Below are 20,358 nucleotides of genomic sequence, written 5' to 3'. Positions count from 1 at the left end.
ATGTCTGTCAGACTGTAGCTAGATGGCCACTCCCTTAGTGAACCTGGTCAGTGTTGGGTATGTCTGTCAGACTGTAGCTAGATGGCCACTCCCTCAAGGAACCTGGTCAGTGTTGTCTATGTCTGTCAGACTGTAGCTAGATGGCCACTCCCTCAGTGAACCTGGTCAGTGTTGGGTATGTCTGTCAGACTGTAGCTAGATGGCCACTCCCTCAAGGAACCTGGTCAGTGTTGGGTATGTCTGTCAGACTGTAGCTAGATGGCCACTCCCTCAAGGAACCTGGTCAGTGTTGTGTATGTCTGTCAGACTGTGTATCTGTCCATGTTCATGTCTCTATGTCGTGTGTGTCTGTCCCACTGTGTTTGTCCGACTGTGTCTGCGTCTCTGTGTGTGTTCAGCCCTAAGTCAGCATCAGTCAGTCCCACTGCGAACAGAAAGGTGTTGAAGGCAGTGCATCAGTGTACAGACACGGCTACCGGCTCCAGTTTTAACCCTAAACTCCCATCCTGACCTGAGGGTAAACCCTTACCCCCACACACCCCTTTGCCCCTGACAGAAGGGATGTTTGCCATGATCTGTTTAGCACTAGGTGAGGTGGACTTTTTGTTCTTGTGCACTATGCATCTAATTCATGTGACTGTCAATCAGAAACAAGGACACACCAGCTTCAAGTCAAGTTTCATACCTCTCATTTTAGACACTTCATTTCACAATGAATGACACAGTGCCTGTCTTCTAGAGTCATAGACATACTGCACATATGTGTATGTCTAATGATCTGTCCTAAGAGGTCACTGCCATACGTAGCGTAACATCGGTCTTGACATAGCCTTCTGCCAGCCTTCAGCAGTTGTTCTGATTGACGTTAGTCAATCGGGACTGTTACACGTTTTGACCTACAGTACCAGTCAAAAGTTTGGACACACCTACTCATTCCAGGGTTCTTCTTTATTTGTACTATTTTCTACATTGTTGAATAGTAGTGAAGACATCAAAACTATAAAATAAAACAAATGGAATCATGTAGTAACCAAAAAGTGTTAAACAAATCAAAATATATTTTATATTTGAGATTCTTCAAAGTGGCCACCCTTTATGACAGCTTTGCACACTCTTGGCATTCTCTCAACCAGCTTCATGAGGTAGTCACCTGGAATGTATTTCAATTAACAGGTGTGCCTTTTTAAAAGTTCATTTGTGGAATTTCTTTCTTTCTTAATGCGTTTGAGCCAATCAGTTGTGTTGTGACAAGGTAGGGGGGATTTACAGAAGTTAGCCCTATTTGGTAAAAGACCAAGTCCATTTTATGGCAAGAACAGCTCAGCAAAGAGAAATAACAGTCCATCATTACTTTAAGACATGAACTTCAGTCAATCCAGAACATTTCAAGAACTTGGAAAGCTTCTTCAAGTGCAGTCGCAAAAACCATCAAGCGCTAATTAATGTATTTGGAGGGTGAGTTAGTTAGGATGACATCTATGAGGGTGCCCGTGTTTACGGATTTGGGGTTGTACCTGGTAGGTTCATTGATAATTTGTGTGAGATTGAGGGCATGAAGCTTAGATTGTAGGATGGCCGGGGTGTTAAGCATGTCCCAGTTTAGGTCACCTAGTAGCACGAGCTCAGAACATAGATGGGGGCAATCAATTCACATATGGTATCGAGGGCACAACTGGGGGCAGAGGGAGGTCTATAGCAAGCGGCAACAGTGAGAGACATTTCTGGAAAGGTGAATTTTTAGAAGTAGAATCTCGAATTGTTTGGGTACAGACTTGGATAGGTACAGACTTTGATAGTAATACAGTAGATTGCAACACCGCCCCCTTCGGCAGTTCTATCTTGGCGGAAAATATTATAGTTAGCAATGGAGATTTCAGGGTTTTTGGTGGTTTTCATAAGCCAGGATTCAGACACGTCTAAGACATCCGGGGTGGCAGAGTGTGCTAAAGCAGTGAGTAAAACAAACTTAGGGAGTAGGCTTGTAATGTTAACATGCATGAAACCAAGGCTTTTACGGTTACAGAAGTCAACAAATGAGAGCACCTGGGGAGTGGGAGTGGAGCTAGGCACTGCAGGACCTGGATTAACCTCCACATCACCAGAGGAACAGAGGAGAAGTAGGATAAGGGTACGGCTAAAGGCTATACGAACTGGCCGTCTAGCACGTTTGGAACAGAGAGTAAAAGGAGCAGGTTTCTGGGCATGATAGCATAGATTCAAGGCATAGTGTACAGACAAAGGTAAGGTAGGATGTGAGTACGTTGGAGGTAAACCTAGGCATTGAGTAATGATGAGAGAGATATAGTCTCTAGAGATGTTTAAACCAAGTGATGTCATCGCATATGTAGGAGGTGGAACAACATGGTTGGTTAAGGCATATTGAGCAGGGCTAGAGGCTCTACAGTGAAATAAGACAGTAATCACTAACCAGGACAGTAATGGACGAGGCATATTGATATTAGAGAGAGGCATGCGTAGCCAAGTGAACATATGGGTCCAGTGATTGGTTGGGCTGACTGGGGACACGGCGATTCAGACAGTTAGCAGGCCGGTGCTAACAAGCTAACAGTTAGTACGCCGGGGCTAAACAAGCTAGGAATTAGCAGACCGTGGCAGGCAAGCTAGCAGTTAGCAGACCGGGTTAGCAAGCAAGCAGTTGGCTGACCGGGGCAGGCAAGCTAGCAGTTAGCAGACCGGGGCTAGCAAGTTAGCCTTTGGGGGAAGTCGCGATGGGGGTAAGTCTGTTTTTGCCTCTTCGTGCGGTGACGTCGATAGACCAATCGTGGAATTAGTAGGGTTCAAGTAGCTCTAGATAGCTAGCAGGCCGGTTAGCAGAATGGGCCTTCAGCGGACGTCGCGCCTGAGGGGCCTGTTGGAATCCTCGGGCAGATTATGTCGGTATTCCAGTCGTAGAGGATCGGTGGGGTTCCGTGCCCCGTACCGGCAGTAGAAGGGGTCCGGATATTGTAGCCCAGGAGTGGGCTTCGGTGGTAGCACAGGAGCCCTGGCCAAGCTAGTTTCAAGCTAATTGGTGCTTGCTCCGGGATGGAATGCTAGCCAGGAATAGTCACCTGGGATTGCGGTTAGCTAGTTGCGAAGATCCAGATGAAAATGTTCAGAGTTTGCGATAGGAATCCGGGGATATGGGGGGAAAAAATATATAAAATAATAATAGGTCCGTTATGCTCTGGTTTGAGTCACGTTGTTCGAACTGGCGAGAGCTTTCCGAGCTAAAGGTTAGCTGATGACCACTAGCAATGGTTTGCTGACTGATAGCTGGTAGGTAGTTAGCTGGCTAGCTTCAGTTGAGGGATTCCAGATCCGAAGTAAATAGAAATACTTTAGAAAAAAATAAATAAACAGATCCACTCCACATTGGGTGAGGCGGGTTGCAGGAGAGTATTTAGAAGTTGAGGTTTAGGAAAATATTTTTAAAAGATATGAAGAAAAAGATGTAAAAAGATATATACAAGGGACACGCTAGGACAAAGACGTATGACTGCTACGCCATCTTGGAAAACCAAAGAAGAGAAACTGTCACATTCTTCTTCGTCAGACGATAAGGAAAAATCTTTGTCGGACCAAAACGCAGCGGGATCATGTGTACTCATCTTCTTTATTTAGGAAAAGAAGGGAAACAATAATAAACACGTACACAAAACACAATGACTCATAACAAGCTGGTAAGGCAACTAAGCTATACCTAGCACAATCTCCCACAAACTACAAACACATACCTATATATAGGACTCTCAATCAGAGGCAACTAGGAAACACCTGCCTCCAATTGAGAGTCCAACACCCAATGACCTAAACAAAGAAATACTAATACTAGAATGAACATAGAAAGACAAAACATAACATAGCCCAAAACACGGAAATAATACATCAAACACCCTTCTAAACAACCAACCACCCCGAACCACATAAAACAAATACCCCCTGCCACGTCCTGACCAAACTACAATACAAATAACTCCTATTACTGGTCAGGACGTGACAGAAACAAACACGAGCAATGGACATTAGACAGGTGGAAATCTGTCCTTTGGTCTGATAAGTCCAAATTTGACATATTTGGTTCCAACCTGTGAGACGCAGAGTAGGTGAACTGATGATCTCCGCATGTGTGGTTCCCACCGTGAAGTATGGAGGAGGAGGTGTGATGGTGTGGGGGTGCTTTGCTGGTGACACTGTCTGTGATTATTTAGAATTCAAGGCACACTTAACCATCATGGCTACCACAGCATTCTGCAGCGATACGACATCCCATCTGGTTTGCGCGTAGTGGGACTACAATTTGTTTTTCAACAGGTCAATGACTCAACACACCTCCAGGCTGTGTAAGGGCTATTACAGCAAGAATGATGGAGTGATGGAGTGCTGCATCAGATGACCTAGACTCCACAATCACCCAACCTCAACCCAATGGTTTGGGATGAGTTGGATCGCAGAGTGAAGGAAAAGCAGCCAACAAGTGCTCAGCATATGTGGGAACTCCTTCAAGACTGTGAAAAGGCATTCCTCATGAAGCTGGTTAAGGGAATGCCAAGAGTGTGCAAAGCTGTCATCAAGGCAAAGGGTGGCTACTTTGAAGAATCTAAAATCTAAAATATATTTTGATTTGTGTAACACTTTTTTGGTTACTACATGATTCCATATGTCATGTTATTTCATAATTTTGAAGTCTTCAACATCATTCTGCAATGCAGAAAATAGTAAAAAATAAAGAATAATCCTTGAATGAGTAGGTGTGTCCAAACTTTTGACTGGTACTGTATACTGGGAGATTACTATAGTGGTGGTCCCCAAACTGTCCCAACTGTTTTGGTGCTATGACCCACCAAATACTTTTTTGGAATGTTCCCATGTACCAACCAAATTATGACCTATCTAGTTGAAACAAATCTTTCTGGTCACAATTCGTAGCTCAAATAGAATCCAATGCAACCCACCAGTGGATTCAATCAGTTAATTTTGGAGAACACAGACCTATAGGGTTTCTCCACACATCTGCATGTGTTATTTCTAACTTGCTTCTACTTGTGACTAAAGACATGTTTTACGGCTCTCAACGGTTGACATCCAAGTAATTCACCTGTTTCTGTCTTTCTGTAGGACGTTCTTCTGAGTCACTTCATCACCCTGCCTGTCAAACAAGCCATACCCACCAACCAGCTGTCTCATTATCTCTGACATACTTCTATCGTCACAATCAAATCCCTGCATCAAACTGTTTCAAATGCAATGCTGATCATTACTGAAAACAAGTCTGTTGAACCAGAACCACGCTGTGATGAACTACCTGTAAACTGTCTGTGAACTTCATCCTCTGTTGAGTTTCATTTAGATCCCAGTACAGATACTTCTGATAGTTCTGATATATATAATAATATGGCTCTGGGGTACATAATCCCCAGAGCCATATATGTAGAGAGTTGAGACATTGAGGTTACTGCATTATTATGCATTTACATGACACAACAAAATTCTATGGCAGCCATGTGAGCTCCCCATTAAATATGGGCAATATTTAAACCATGCTGTGCAACTCAATGTCTGCAATTAGAACATTATTTCAACATTTTAAAATGTGGCCCAACTCTCTAAATACATGGCTCTGGTAACCCCCTCTTCTTCTCATATTAGTACGCCACAGCAAAGGCAGTGTATCTTATTGAGTTTTGAGTCAATCCAGTGGTGAAAACCTAAACTCCGAAGAGCCCGAGTGTCAACAGGCCTGTATTGTTCTTTCCCAAGTGGAGCTGGTAATGCTGAAAGTCTAATGAAATGCTTAGTGCATCTCAATGAGCTTCTAGTGTGCCATAGATCAAAGCATGAGCTGCCAAACACCCAAACATGTTAGTAGCGGTGTTGACTAATGGCGAGTAAACTGTAGGCTATAAAATATAAATACAGAGAGGTACACACTACATATAAACAGCCAGTAATTTATTGTGTTAACCACCAATGTTTCAGCATCACAGTGCCTGTGGTTTACCCTGTAAATTACTTCAAGCTTATACTGTGTATATATGGAGTTATTTTATTTTTTATAGCCTTCTAGTATGCCATAACAAGCCCTTGGCTCTCGTTGAAATAACACCCCTAAGTCCCCAATTAAAGGTGTTTTGATATTATCATTCAGTTACAATGGGTAATCAGAAGCAGACCCGAGGTCCAATCAATGTCCCTCCTCTGAAATCAATGCTCTCAGAATCAATAAATGTATTTGTTCACTTTGACTGATGATAATTTCTTGACTTAGACGATTCAGACAGTTTATAATGCTAGAATTCTAATGCATTAGTTAATTTAATTTCTCTCTCTCGCTCTCTTTCTATCATTGCATTAATTAAAATATTGTTGTGGATATCTTAAATCTCACTCATATGCACTCCTGTGAAAGTATTAACGTCCACAGGGGGCAGTCGTGATCCACTTCTGGTCTGATTTTACGGTACTTGGCAAGGTCTCCCTTAATGGTTTGGTAATTCATTTGGCCACTTGACGTGTCCTACTTACACTGCGGGAACACATAAAATATTAATCTTAATTATTGTAGCCTGTGTGAAATTGGTTGTACATTTATCAATTGCACGTGTCTACAAATTAAGTAGTTCAATTAGGAGTGCATGCCTAGAGCTCTAAGGCGATGATGTAATAGCAATGCTCACTGCTCAGGCAATGACGTTCAGTTAATTTTCAAATGTGGTGGCATACGTGACTGTCTATAGACAGTGTGTGAATGCATTGGATCAACCGGTTTGTGTACAGTAGTCGAAGGCTCAAGACAAAGGTGGCCTAGAAATTGTGTCTCGCGTTCCCACCTCCTCGGTACCCAGTTTCAGTACCGTGGCCAGCTCCTTGTAAAAGAACAGAACGCCAGATGGTCACGGAATCTATCAATCATTTCTGACAGTTAACCAATTGTCTTTTGTTTGAGGACGTGATAGACTCTAGCTTCGTTTAAAAACAAATAGGGAAAAACTCTGGTCTCTGCAGATGTGATTTCTTGTTTGTTTCATTCAGTGTTTTTTATTGTTGTTTTTTAGAAACTCATTCAAGACAAGAGGAGAAAGTAAGAAGATGCAACACATCTGCGATTTTTTTGTCCGTTTGTAAAATAACTTCCGTAGCCTACTTTTTAATGAAAATCATCTCTCTAGAGTGGCTTTTTGTTGCACTCGGTGACTGAAGAAATTTTGAAAATTACAGTGGAGTCAAGTCCAGTTGCTTTTGGAACGTTATGATCTCACGACACAAACCGGTAGGTGTTTTGGATCTGTGTGCACTTGATCGATGGCTCAGCTGTTGAATGAGTTGGTCGAAACAGTTACAGTGCGTTCAGAAAGTATTCATACCCCTTGATTTATATTCCACGTTTGGTTGTGTTACAGCATGAATTCAAAATGGATTAAATCGATTTTTCTCTCACCCATCTACACACAATACCCTACAATGACAAAGTGAAAACATGTTTTTATAAATGTTTGCAAATTTATTGAAAATTTACATCAGCTTTCACACCCCTGAGTCAATACTTTGTAGAAGCACATTTGTCAGAGATTACAGCTGTAGGTCTTTCCACACCTGGATTGTGCAACATTTGCCCACTATTCTTTGCACAATTATTCAAGCTCTGTCTATCTGGCTGTTAATAATTGCCAGACAACCATTTTCAGGTGTTGCCATGGATTTTCAAGAAGATTTAAGTCAAAACTCTAACTCGGCCACTCAGGAACATTCACTGTCTTGTTGGTACAGTAAGCAACTCTAGTAGATTTGGCCTTGTGTGTTAGGTTATTGTAGTGCTGAAATGTGAAGTCATCTCCCAGTGTCTGGTTTAAAGCAGACAGAACCAGGTTTTCCTCTAGGATTTTGCCTGTGCTTAGCTCCATTCCGCTGGATCGGTAACTGACTGACTGAATTAACTGAATGAAAGGAGGATGAGAGGATAGGTCACTGAGGTCCTACAGAGGAGGTATAGAGGGTATTGGGTAGATATATAAATGATAGACAGAGAGGGAAGAGAGGAGTGGGGTAACTACAATGTTGTTTACCCATCCTCAGTTATCACCTATCACAGCCATTAAACTCTGTAACTGTTTTAAAGTCACCATTGGCCTGGCCTTATGGTGAAATTCCTGAGCGGTTTCCTTCCTCTCCGGCAACTAAGTTAGGAAGGACGCCTGTATCTTTGTAGTGACTGTGTGTATTGATACACTATTCAAAGTGTAATTCATAACTTTTTTCCCCATCTACCAATAGGTGCCCTTCTTTGCCAGGCATTGGAAAACCTCCTTGTTCTTTGTTGTTGTATGTGTGTTTGAAATTCACTGCTCAACTTAGGGACCTTACAGATAATTGTATATGTGGGAGATGAGGTAGTCATTAAATGATCAATGTTATTGCACACAGAGTGAGTCTATGCAACTTATGTGACTTGTTAAGCAAATTTGTACTCCTGAACTTATTTAGTCTTGTCATAACAAAGGGGTTGAATACTTATTGACTTAAGACATTTCAGCTCTTCAATTGTAATTAATTTGTAGAAAAATAAATATATATACATAATTCCATTTTGACTATGGGGTATTGTGTGTAGGCCAGTGACCCAACAAGTGAACATTTAATCCATTTTAAATTTAGGATGTAACACAACAAAAGGTGAAAAAAGTACTTTCAGATGTATTGTGCACAGTATTTGTTTTAGAGTGAAATAAAAACTCCAATGAGCAACCTAGGCGTTTTTATATTTGGCCCAAATTACTCACCTTCGATGTTTTCTCTCTCAAAGAAGCTCATCATTTAGTTGTTTACTACTTGTTGTTTTAGTCAGAAAGTGATGGGAAAATGTGACCATCCTGCTAAAAGCATCTCAAGACCTTTTAATGTATCATTAGGTAAATTAAGCCCGAGCCAGGCGTTCATGCTCCTGGTATCCCTTTGTCATTTTCGGAGCAACTTTCTCTCCCAAAAGAAAATTCCATAGCTGACCTTAGATCATTGACAACATCATCTTACTCTTTCTTTCTCACCACATCACATTATACTTAAAAAATAAAAATCCTCTTGTTTTTACAGTAACTTACTGGCAGCCAGTTACCTGTAAGTTACGGTAAAAAAGGAACAGTATGTTACCGTACCATATTTTACAGTATACTGTTACTATTTTACAGTATAATATTTTACGGTATACCAATGCTGTTTCTGTAATATATTTACAGTACCAATAATGCTACTGTAGGTGTTTTATGGTTACAAATACTCTTACTGTAAAGCCTTATTTACTTATTTCACAGAGTGCCTTTCAAGTGAATTGTAGCATTACCAACCATGACTGTATTTGTTAGTGATACAGACAAGGTTGTTGATTTTCTTCATTTTCAGTCCTGTGGCCTTCACTAAGTGAGTTCCTAGTTGAATGTTATCATTAAAATTAAACACAACGTATTACATATCTCATAAGGCCTTATTTTGTGGCCTAGTTTGACCCTAATACAGTGACCTGAAACTCATGGTTTACAGGCCACATCAGGCCTGTAAAAACAATTGTCACATGCGCCGAATACGACTGGTGTAGAATTTATCGTGAAATGCTTGCTTACAAGCCCTTTGCAACAATGCAGAGTTAAAAAATGAAATAGTAACACAAGAGGAATAAAATAAAATACACAAGAATGGAGCTATATATTGTACAGGGAGTACCAGTACCAGATCAATGTGGAGCTATATACAGGGAGTACCAATACCAGATCAATGTGGAGCTATATACAGGGAGTACCAGTACAAGATCAATGTGGAGCTATATACCCAGAGTACCAGTACCAGATCAATGTGGAGCTATATACAGGGAGTACCAGTACCAGATCAATGTGGAGCTATATACAGGGAGTACCAGTACCAGATCAATGTGGAGCTATATACAGGGAGTACCAGTACCAGATCAATGTGGAGCTATGTACAGGGAGTACCAGTACCAGATCAATGTGGAGCTATATACAGGGAGTACCAGTACCAGATCAATGTGGAGCTATATACAGGGAGTACCAGTACCAGATCAATGTGGAGCTATATACAGGGAGTACCAGTACCAGATCAATGTGGAGCTATATACAGGGAGTACCAGTACCAGATCAATGTGGAGCTATATACAGGGACTACCAGTACCAGATCAATGTGGAGCTGTATACAGGGAGTACCAGTACCAGATCAATGTGGAGCTATATACAGGGAGTACCAGTACCAGATCTATGTGGAGCTATATACAGGGAGTACCAGTACCAGATCAATGTGGAGCTATATACAGGGAGTACCAGTACCAGATCAATGTGGAGCTATGTACACGGAGTACCAGTACCAGATCAATGTGGACCTATATACAGGGAGTACCAGTACCAGATCAATGTGGAGCTATGTACAGGGAGTACCAGTACCAGATCAATGTGGAGCTATATACAGGGAGTGCCCGTACCAGATCTATGTGCAGATGTATGAGCCACTTTACAAGCCAGCATAATGTGACTTTCCAGTAATTTTCCCTGGGAAACCTGGTAAAGTTAGCAGTATTTTGCAACTCTACTTGCAAATCGCATTATTCTGGCTTGCAAAGTGATGTGTATTGGAATCCAGCCAGTGTTAGAATTTGCAACACTTTGAATTTTCATTCACCCACAACCTGCATTCAGATTAACTATCAGGGTTAGGGACATCGTGAAGACTACTTAAACCATTTAAACTGGAACAACCATTTCAGTAACGGGTGCAAAAAATCTAAATGATTGGATTAGTTTCAAAAAATTATCTCTCTTGCTTCAGAGGATGTGCTTGGATTTTGTTGTCCGTGTGCTTTTAGTGTGACATTCTGTTTGGAACATTCACAAATACAATAAGTGAAATGCATTTTTACATTAAATATTTCCCGACCATTGAATTTCTTCTCACAATGCAATGTAATTCATGGTAATCTACAGTATTCAGTTATACAGTCTGTTACTGTTGATTATGTAGTAATTTACAGTGACAATTTCAGGATAAAAAAAAAGTTTACCTTAAGAGACCAGTGCCTGGTCCATACACATCTGTAATCCAAGTGGTACAACAGTTTATCAAAGGTCTACACATATCACTGGTAAATTGGGAATCTTCTGATGGCAGCTAAATAATATAATCCAAGTTGTACAATAGCCTATCACTGGCAGCTAAATAATATAATCCCCCCCCCCCATTAATCTACACACAATACCCCATAATGACAAAGCAAAGACAGTTTTTTTTATTTTGGAAATGTATACAAAATACTAAACTGAAATATTTATTTTACATATGTATTCAGGCCCTTTGCTCAGTACTTTGTTGCAGCGATTACAGCCTCGAGTCTTCGAGGGTATGACGCTACAAGCTTGGCACACTGTATTTGGGGAGTTTCTCCCATTCTTCTCTGCAGATCCTCTCAAGCTCTGTCAAGTTGGATGGGGAGCATCACTGCAAAGTGATTCGATCGGGTTCAAGTCCGGGCTCTGGCTGGGCCACTCAAGGACATTCAGAGACTTGTCCCGAAGCCACTCCTGCATTGTCTTGGCAGTGTGCTAGGGTCGTTGTCCTGTTGGAAGGTGAACCTTCGCCGTCCTGAGCACTCTGGAGCAGGTTTTCATCAAGTATCTCTCTGTACTTTTCTCCGTTCATCTTTCCCTTGATCCTGACTAGTCTCCCAGTCCCTGCTGATGAAAAACATCCCCACAGCATCATACTGTCACCACCATGCTTCACCGTAGGGATGGTGTAAGGTTTCCTCCAGACGTGACGCTTGGCATTCAGGCCAAATAGTTCAATCTTGGTTTCATCAGACCAGAGAATCTTGTTTCTCATGGTCTGAGAGTCTTTAGGTGCCTTTTGGCAAACTCCTAGCGGGCTGTCATATGCCTTTTATTGAGGAGTGGCTTCTGTCTGGCCACTCTACAATAAAGGCCTGATTGGTGGAGTGCTGCAGAGATGGTTGTCCTTCTAGAAGGTTCTCCCATATCCACAGAGGAACTCTGGAGCTCTGTCAGTGTGACCATCGGGTTCTTGGTCACCTCCCTGACCAAGGCCCTTCTCCCCTGATTGCTCAGTTTGGCCGGGTGGACAGCTCTAGGAAGAGTCTTGGTGGTTCCAAACTTCTTCCATTTAAGAATGATGGAGGCCACTGTGTTCTTGGGGACCTTCAATGCTACAGAAATTTGAAACAGGATGCACCTGAGCTCAGTTTTTCGAGTTTCATAGCAAAGGGTCTGAATACTTATGTAAATTAGGTATTTCTGTTTTTCATTTGTAATAAATTAGCAAAAATAAATTCAAATCTGTTTTCGCTTTGTCATTATGAGTTATTGTGTTTAGATTGATGAGGAAAAACATAAATGTAATTTTTAAAATAAGGCTGTAACGTAACAAAATGTGGAAAAAGTGAAGGGGTTTGAATACTTTCCAAATGCACTGTGTCTGCCCTATATCTTGCTAGATGCCCAATCATGCTGTGCAGACTGTCAAGATGGCGTAGTGACAAAATATATGCTAATTTTGTTTGTTTTATGTTTTCTTCTGGTCAGGGCCGGACTAACGCATTTTGGGCCCGGGGCACTTGCCTTTTTTTTAGGAAAACAGATGTTTTTTGGGAATACAGATGACTTCCTGCATTTCAACACATTTTTCCATGGGGCAGAGAGAAAAATCTGCAGTTTTATAATGCTATTCTACACATTTTGTCATGAGGCTGAGAGAAATGTTATGTTTAATTTTACACGTTTAATACACATTTTGCCATAGGGCAGAGAGAAAAATTTGCTGTTTTATAGCTCATCTCATGCTATTCTACATATTTTGCCATGAGGCTGAAATGACATTTTTGCAGTTTTAAAGCAAATTTTCTGTAATTCTAAACATTTTGCCATTGCTTATGATGGGTTGGTTAAGACCTCCAGGGAGCCCCCGGACCCCCCCAAAAACTATTGTTATTTATTTATTTTAAAAATGTGGGTTGCCCTGGGGCACATGCTCTGCGTTCCCATTTGGTAATCCAGCCCTGCTTCACGTGTGTTATGTGTTAATTCTTTCCTCGTGGCAACTGGCAAGGTGTGTGTGTGTGTGTGTGTGTGTGTGTGTGTGTGTGTGTGTGTGTGTGTGTGTGTGTGTGTGTGTGTGTGTGTGTGTGTGTGTGTGTGTGTGTGTGAGTGAGTGAGTGAGAATATATGCTGCCTCTCTATGTCACTAAATGATGCATGACCAGCATTCACCCCTGACCCTCAGCAAAGAACATAATTTGGAGCACTACTGACATATGCACACACACACACAGACACTCTCTCTCTTTCCTTTCTACTATCCACCAGTTATCACAAGATCCCAAGAGAGGTTAGCGTATTCAGAAAAACATATCTGTAGTTGTGTTTGAATGACTGTGTGTAACCAGAGCTCTCCCAAGTCGTGCAAATAACTACTTTTCTCTCATGTTGTGTTGAACCATAGAAACAACCGAGAAGAACTAGTTACTCTCCTCTTCTTCTGTAATTGGCAGGATAAACCCATTGGGATCAGACATCTCTTAAAAGGTCCTGATGAATGTTCACAGAGATCTCTAGGTTCACTGAGAGGACAGTGAATACCTAGCAGTGGGCTGAACAGCTGAGACAGCTGTCTGTCTGTCTGTCTGTCTGTCTGTCTGTCTGTCTGTCTGTCTGTCTGTCTGTCTGTCTGTCTGTCTGTCTGTCTGTCTGTCTGTCTGTCTGTCTGTCTGTCTGTCTGTCTGTCTGTCTGTCTGTCTGTCTGTCTGTCTGTCTGTCTGTCTGTCTGTCTGTCTGTCTGTCTGTCTGTCTGTCTGTCTGTCTGTCTGTCTGTCTGTCTGTCTGTCTGTCTGTCTGTCTGTCTGTCTGTCTGTCTGTCTGTCTGTCTGTCTGTCTGTCTGTCTGTCTGTCTGTCTGTCTGTCTGTCTGTCTGTCTGTCTGTCTGTCTGTCTAAGTTCTGTTCCTGAAAGGCTGACCATAACATGAAAACAATAACACATACCTGTTCCTGAAAGGCTGCCCATAACATGAAACCAATAACACATACCTGTTCCTGAAAGGCTGCCCATGAAACCAATAACACATACCAGTGCACAACTGGAGCAGCTGAAAGGTAGGAAAGTCAGTCAGTCAGTCAGTGGTCTCTTTGGCCACTGGTCAGTGATTTTCTGTACGTTTGCTGAAGGTTCCAAGAGCTTTCGATCGTGAGTTCCATTCTGAATAGTTCCACATTCCACGTGAGATTTCCACATGAGAACATTAAAGCATTCCTCTAAGCCGGTGTTATGTTTTGCCCCTCCCCTTTTAATTCTGCTAGCTGAATCTCAAATTCAGGACACAAAAATGTTACGTGTAACACAGCCACAGGGACAGCTGAAGCCGGCCACTCACGTATGTGAATACAGAGGAGAAATAAAAAAAAACATAACTAGGTTAGGAATTGTTGGTTGTTGTACATCAGACCTGGGTTGAAATACTATTTGAAATAATTTAAAATACTTTTTCTGTGCTTGATTACAATGGAACCAATAGAAAAGTCCGAAAAGTGCGAAACCCTGCCAACCTGACACTCCAGGCAGGCTAAAGCAAACGCAGAACATTTTGAAAGATTTCAAATAGTATTTCAACCCAGGTCTGTTGCACATGTCAATCAAAATTAAGATAGAAAAGCTATAATATATATATATATATATATATATATATATATATATATATATATATATATATATATATATAACGATCTGGGGCTGTTTTTCATGGTTCTGTCTTGGACCCTTCGTTCCAGTGAATGGAAATCTTAATGCTACAGCATACACTGACATTCTAGATGATTCTGTGCTTCCAATTTTGTGGCACCAGTTTGGGGAAGGTATTTTCCTGTTTCAGCATGACAATGCCCCCGTGCACAAAGCGAAGTCCATACAGAAAGGGTTTGTCGAGATCGGTGTGGAAGAACTTAACTGGCCTGCACAGAGCCCTTACCTCAACCCCAACGAACACCTTCGGGATGAATTGGAACGCTGACTGCGAACCAGGCAAAATCGCCCAACATCAGTGACCAACCTCACTAACACTCTTGTGGCTGAATGGAAGCAAGTCCCGCAGCAATGTTTCAACATCTAGTGGAAAGCCTTACCAGAAGAGTTGAGGCTGTTATAGCAGCAAAGGGGGACCAACTCCATATTAATGCCCATGATTTTGGAATAAGATGTTCGACGAGCAGGTGTTCACATACTTTTGGTCATGTAGTGGATATTTAACATTTCTTCCTGGAGATGTCTGTGAAAGCTACTGGGTATGTCCCTCATGCCAACTTATTCCTATGTTTCCCACGCCTTCCCACTTGGGGAGGTATTTTGGTGCGGGACAGGAAGTGAAGGGGCGGAGTTACAGATTTGGCATTCCCCCAGGCTCGGGTGTCGAGGCAGGGATCAGGTATCGTGTCTAGACGACCAGCTGTGCATCTTCACTCCGTGCCCCTGCCTCTCCCGTCACCTCTGAATTTAAACACCTCAGCTGGCCACTGCACAGATTATTTAATGAACTATTATATAAAGATTAGTCAATCTACTCTTTGCATTCTGTAGCTCGGGCTGATAAACTTCGTGAACAACCTGAATGTCTTTGGGATCTATAGAGGGTATAATCCTGAAAATAAAAGAACAGCATAACATACTTAACATTTCAGGATGCCTTTAATTTTTCCTGTCCCTGTGTTATGTGGTTTAGTGTGTATGTGCAACCTAGTTATTCTGCCCCGACTGTGTTCTTTGTGGCCCTCAGGGCTTAATGTGCTGAATGTGTAGAAATGTAAGGAATACATGGAGGAATATGATTATGTAATTCCTCGAAATTCCATTCTGTTTGGGATTTAGATTTAGCATGTTTTGACATTCTTCTCACGTACCTCTCGTCCATGTGATGTCAGCATTGGTACTTCTGGTTCTGTCTAGCTTTCACTCTATCTTTCTCTCTCTCTCTCTCTCTCTCTCTCTCTGTGTCTCTCTTCTCTCTTTTCATTCATGCTCACCCATCCTCTTCTTTGATCACCCCCCTCTCTCTTTCCTCTGTGTCTTGTTCACCCCTTTCTATTTCTCTCACCATCCCTCCCTCCCTCCCTCCCTCCCTCCCTCCCTCCCTCCCTCCCTCCCTCCCTCCCTCCCTCCCTCCCTCCCTCCCTCCCTCCCACCTCTAGCAGGCCGTCTGCTCTTTAGGGACGAACCGTCTCACATTCAACCTTATGTGTCATCTTGCAAGGTTGACTCTGAAATCTTATTTACAGAGATAGGAATAGCAGGTGCATCGAGGAAGGGCTCCGCTCTAGTCTGTGTGTGTGAGTGTGTGTTTTGTGTCCTTTTGTCTGTGTTATGTGTTCCAGAAGAGCTGTGCAGCGTTTTGCATGAGAGAGCGAGCAGACAAAGCCGGCCGGCGAGCAGACGCTGGTGTAAAGGATGTGTGTTGGAGACTGGGGACCAGAATGTAGGAATTTATTACCAGCAAGCTCTCTGCCGACAAAGCTGCTTCTTAGACACCCGGAGAGGATCGGAGAGGGGGATGCTGTCTCCCTCTAACTGGACTGTGACTGCCCTTTGTCTGCTCCCACCTCTCTCTATCGCCCTCCTTTCTTCTTCCCCCCTCTCTCTATCTCCCTCCTTGCCCTCTGGATCTGGGAGTGAGGATGTGAGCGACGAGAGGAACAAAGAGAGGAGGTCACATTCTAACCTTCTAACCTCAAGACCTGCTGCTGGAAATACATCTAAAAAGGAACAACATGCTCTGAGAGATTCTCTCTCTCCCTCTTTCATTTTTTCTCGTTTTTCTCCTTTTCCTCCCTTTCTTCCTCCTCCTGTTCCTGTGTCGGGTTCCTCCGTAGAGTCACGGTTCCACCATGTCCTTGGCGTTCTGTGGAAACGAGAACAACTCGTTGGCGTACAACGTGGACCGTGGCATCCTCAACAACGGCTGCTTCCTGGATGCGCTCAACGTGGTGCCGCACATCTTCTTGCTCTTCATCACTTTCCCCATCCTCTTCATTGGTGAGTCTCCGCACAAGGTGAGAGCCCCACGGCCCCATCACACACACAACAATCACATGACCGGGAAAGTATAGACACACACACATCAAATTGGCCAGTGTTACCTAGTGTTGATTTTTCAGTATAACATTTCTAGTGTTGATTCAGGAGTTAAATGAACTCTGTAAGTGTTAAATTAACACTCAGTGGTGTAAAAGAACCCCAGTGCTGGTGTTAATAACCAGTGTAAGAGTGTGATTATGTCAGTTTTACTCTGTGGAGAGTAAAACGTTCCCATCAAAACCACCTCTATCGTTATCATATTTCTCAGCATGCTCTACTGCAGCTAGACTTTTTAGGATTGTTTTTAATATCTGTGTTTTTGCATGTACATTGATTGACATCAAAGGAAGGCCTTATGATATTTGTAATGTATTGTCTTAAGCAGTTACATTTTTATGATAATATTAGCCTACAATACGAACTCACTTGGTGAAGTCCAGAGGACTGAAACTGAACAAATTCAACAACCATTTCTCTGTCACTAACAAATACAGTCATGGGTGGTAAAGCTTTTAATTTGTTATTTTTGTTCACCTGTGACTGTAAGTATTGTACAAGTTTAACTGCTACATGGTTATGTAACTTAAAGTTTGAGTGTGTCCAGTGCCAGTTCTGAGCTCTTTGTAAATGCTTATGTAAGAACTTGTGGTTATGGAGACTTGTGTAATATTATAATATACTGACATAAAGACATAAAAATGTCCTTCAGATGTTTCTACAACTTTATTGGAGTCCGCCTGTGGTAAATTCAATTGATTGGACATGATTTGGAAAGGCACACACCTGTCTATATAAGCTCCCACAGTTGAAAGTGCATGTCAGAGCAAAAACCAAGCCATGAGGTCAAAGGAATTGTCTGTAGAGAGCTGAGACACAATTGTGGTACCCTGGTGAAGGCTACCAAAAATATATGCAGCATTGAAGGTCCCCAAGAACATAGTGGCCTCCATCATTTTTAAATGGAAGAATTTTGGAACCACCAAGACTCTTCCTAGAGCTGGCCTTGGTCAGGGAGGTGACCAAGAACCCAATGGTCACTCTGACAGAGCTCCAGAGTTCCTCTGTGGAGATGGGAGAAACTTCCAGAAGGACAACAATCTCTGCAGCACTCCACCAATCAGGCCTTTATGGTAGAGTGGCCAGACATGAGCCACTCCTCAGTAAAAGGCACATGACAGCCCGCTTGGAGTTTGCCAAAAGGCACCTAAAGACTCTCAGACCATGATAAACAAGATTTTCTGGTCTGATGAAACCAAGATTGAACTCTTTGACCTGAATGTCAAGCATCACATCTGGAAGAAATCTGGCACCATCCCCATGGTGAAGCATGGTGGTGGCAGCATCATGCTGTGGGGAAGTTTTTCAGCGGCAGGGACTGGGGGACTAGTCAGAATTGAGGAAAAGATGAACGGAACAAAGTACAGAGAGATACTTGATGAAAACCTGCTCAAGACCTCAGAAAACCAGACAAGACAACGCAGGACTGGCTTCGGGACAAGTCACTGAATGTTCTTGTGTGGCCCAGCCAGAGCGCGGACTTGAACCCCATTAAACATCTCTGGAGAGACCTGAAAATAGCTGTGCAGCGACGCTCCCCATCCAACCTGACAGAGCTTGAGAGGATCTGCAGAGAAGAATGGGAGAAACTCCTCAAATGCCAAGCTTGTAGTCTCATACCCAAGAAGACTCAAGGCTGTAATCTCTGCCAAAGGTGCTTCAATAAAGTACTGAGTAATTATGTAGATGTAATATTTCCAGGTTTTTTTGTTGCAAAAAATGTACTTTAATCACTGGTAGTGATTATCAGGAGGATGAAAATGATGAAGATATTGTCAACATATGCCAGAGGAAGTGTACCGAGCCTTACTCCCTAAGATAATCAATTATTACTGAGCCTTACTCCCTAATAAGATATTCAATTATTACTGAGCCTTACTCCCTAATAAGATCATCAATTATTACTGAGCCTTACTCCCTAATATCATCAATTATTACTGAGCCTTACTCCCTAAGATCAGCAATTATTACTGAGCCTTACTCCCCAAAAATATAATAAATTATTACTGAGCCTTACTCCCTAAGATAATCAATTATTACCGAGCCTTACTCCCTAATAAGATAATCAATCATTACTGAGCCTTACTCCCTAAGATCATCAATTATTACTGAGCCTTACTCCCTAATAAGATCATCAATCATTACTGAGCCTTACTCTCTAAGATCATCAATCATTACTGAGCCTTACTCCCTAAGATCATCAATTATTACTGAGCCTTACTCCATAATAAGATCATCAATTATTACTGAGCCTTACTCATTAATAAGATCCTCTATTAATACTGAGCCTTACTCCTTAAAAAGATCATCAATTATTACTGAGCCTTACTCCCTAATAAGATAATCAATCATTACTGAGCCTTACTCATTAATAAGATCATCAATTATTACTGAGCCTTACTCCTTAAAAAGATCATCAATTATTACTGAGCCTCTTCCATGTGCTTCACTTTTTACATTTAACTATGCATTTATTCATTTAGCATAGGAATATACATTCCACTGTACAGTATGCATAGTACACAGTGTTTCCCCTATGATTAACATTGTAACGGAAACCTGGCCCTCGGTGAAGCACCTTGTTCTGGGAAGCATTTTTATTTTCAACTAACCAATGTGACCTTTCTGGTGGAATTTAGGCCCAACCAGCATGAGCTAGAACCCTCTTCTACTGTAGGGGTTGGGTTACACATCCCTGCTCGCCTCCCGTCCTCTTTAGCCTGGCTACCCTCCCCCCTTTCCACTGGTGTCATAATCACTGTGTAACCGGCTGGTCACCTTCGTGTCATCAATGTATGACAAGTTCACTGTGCCCCTGTCCCTGTTGTTAAAGTTATTACAATGTGCTAAGGCATTCCTCCAGTGTCATTATCATTGCATGACCGGTGTTTTGTCCCTGTGACAGCTGTTAAAAGGACACCAATGTGCCTGGCTATGTGTCATCGGCGTGTGACTGACCAGTTCACTATGTCCCTGTCACACTGTTGAAGGGAGGCCATTACAACTGAAAAGGAACCGTATTCCCTTTACAGTGAACCACTCTGGGCTCTGGGAAAGAGATGTGCATGCCATACAAGATTTACCCTGAAACTAATAAGGACTGGTAGTAACTAATTAGCTCAGATTGTAGATGAGAGAAAGAGAGAGACAAAAAACAGAGAAAGACAGCAATAGAGAAGGAGAGA

The 20,358-nt window shown here is 42.2% G+C and overlaps 2 protein-coding genes across 4 annotated transcripts in view; both read left to right on the top strand.

Annotated features, from left to right (window-relative positions):
- LOC106584586 (harmonin) overlaps positions 1-6,245 on the top strand; it is a 48,465-nt gene extending 42,220 nt beyond the window's left edge. For both annotated transcript variants that reach the window (XM_014170040.2, XM_014170039.2), the window contains exon 20: positions 5,119-6,245. In XM_014170040.2, the coding sequence (XP_014025515.2) occupies positions 5,119-5,131 (13 nt within the window). In that variant the 3' untranslated portion in view covers positions 5,132-6,245. The remainder of the gene's footprint in view (positions 1-5,118) is intronic.
- A 9,986-nt stretch (positions 6,246-16,231) lies between these two features.
- LOC106584588 (ATP-binding cassette sub-family C member 8) overlaps positions 16,232-20,358 on the top strand; it is a 179,251-nt gene continuing 175,124 nt past the window's right edge. For both annotated transcript variants that reach the window (XM_082968119.1, XM_082968118.1), the window contains exon 1: positions 16,232-17,074. In XM_082968119.1, the coding sequence (XP_082824245.1) occupies positions 16,927-17,074 (148 nt within the window). In that variant the 5' untranslated portion in view covers positions 16,232-16,926. The remainder of the gene's footprint in view (positions 17,075-20,358) is intronic.

This window comes from Salmo salar, chromosome 23 (assembly GCF_965601325.2).
Source record: "Salmo salar chromosome 23, fSalSal1, whole genome shotgun sequence".
Taxonomy (NCBI): domain Eukaryota; kingdom Metazoa; phylum Chordata; class Actinopteri; order Salmoniformes; family Salmonidae; genus Salmo; species Salmo salar.
Note: the sequence above shows the minus strand (reverse complement) of the source record. Positions and strands in the feature narration are given on the sequence as shown.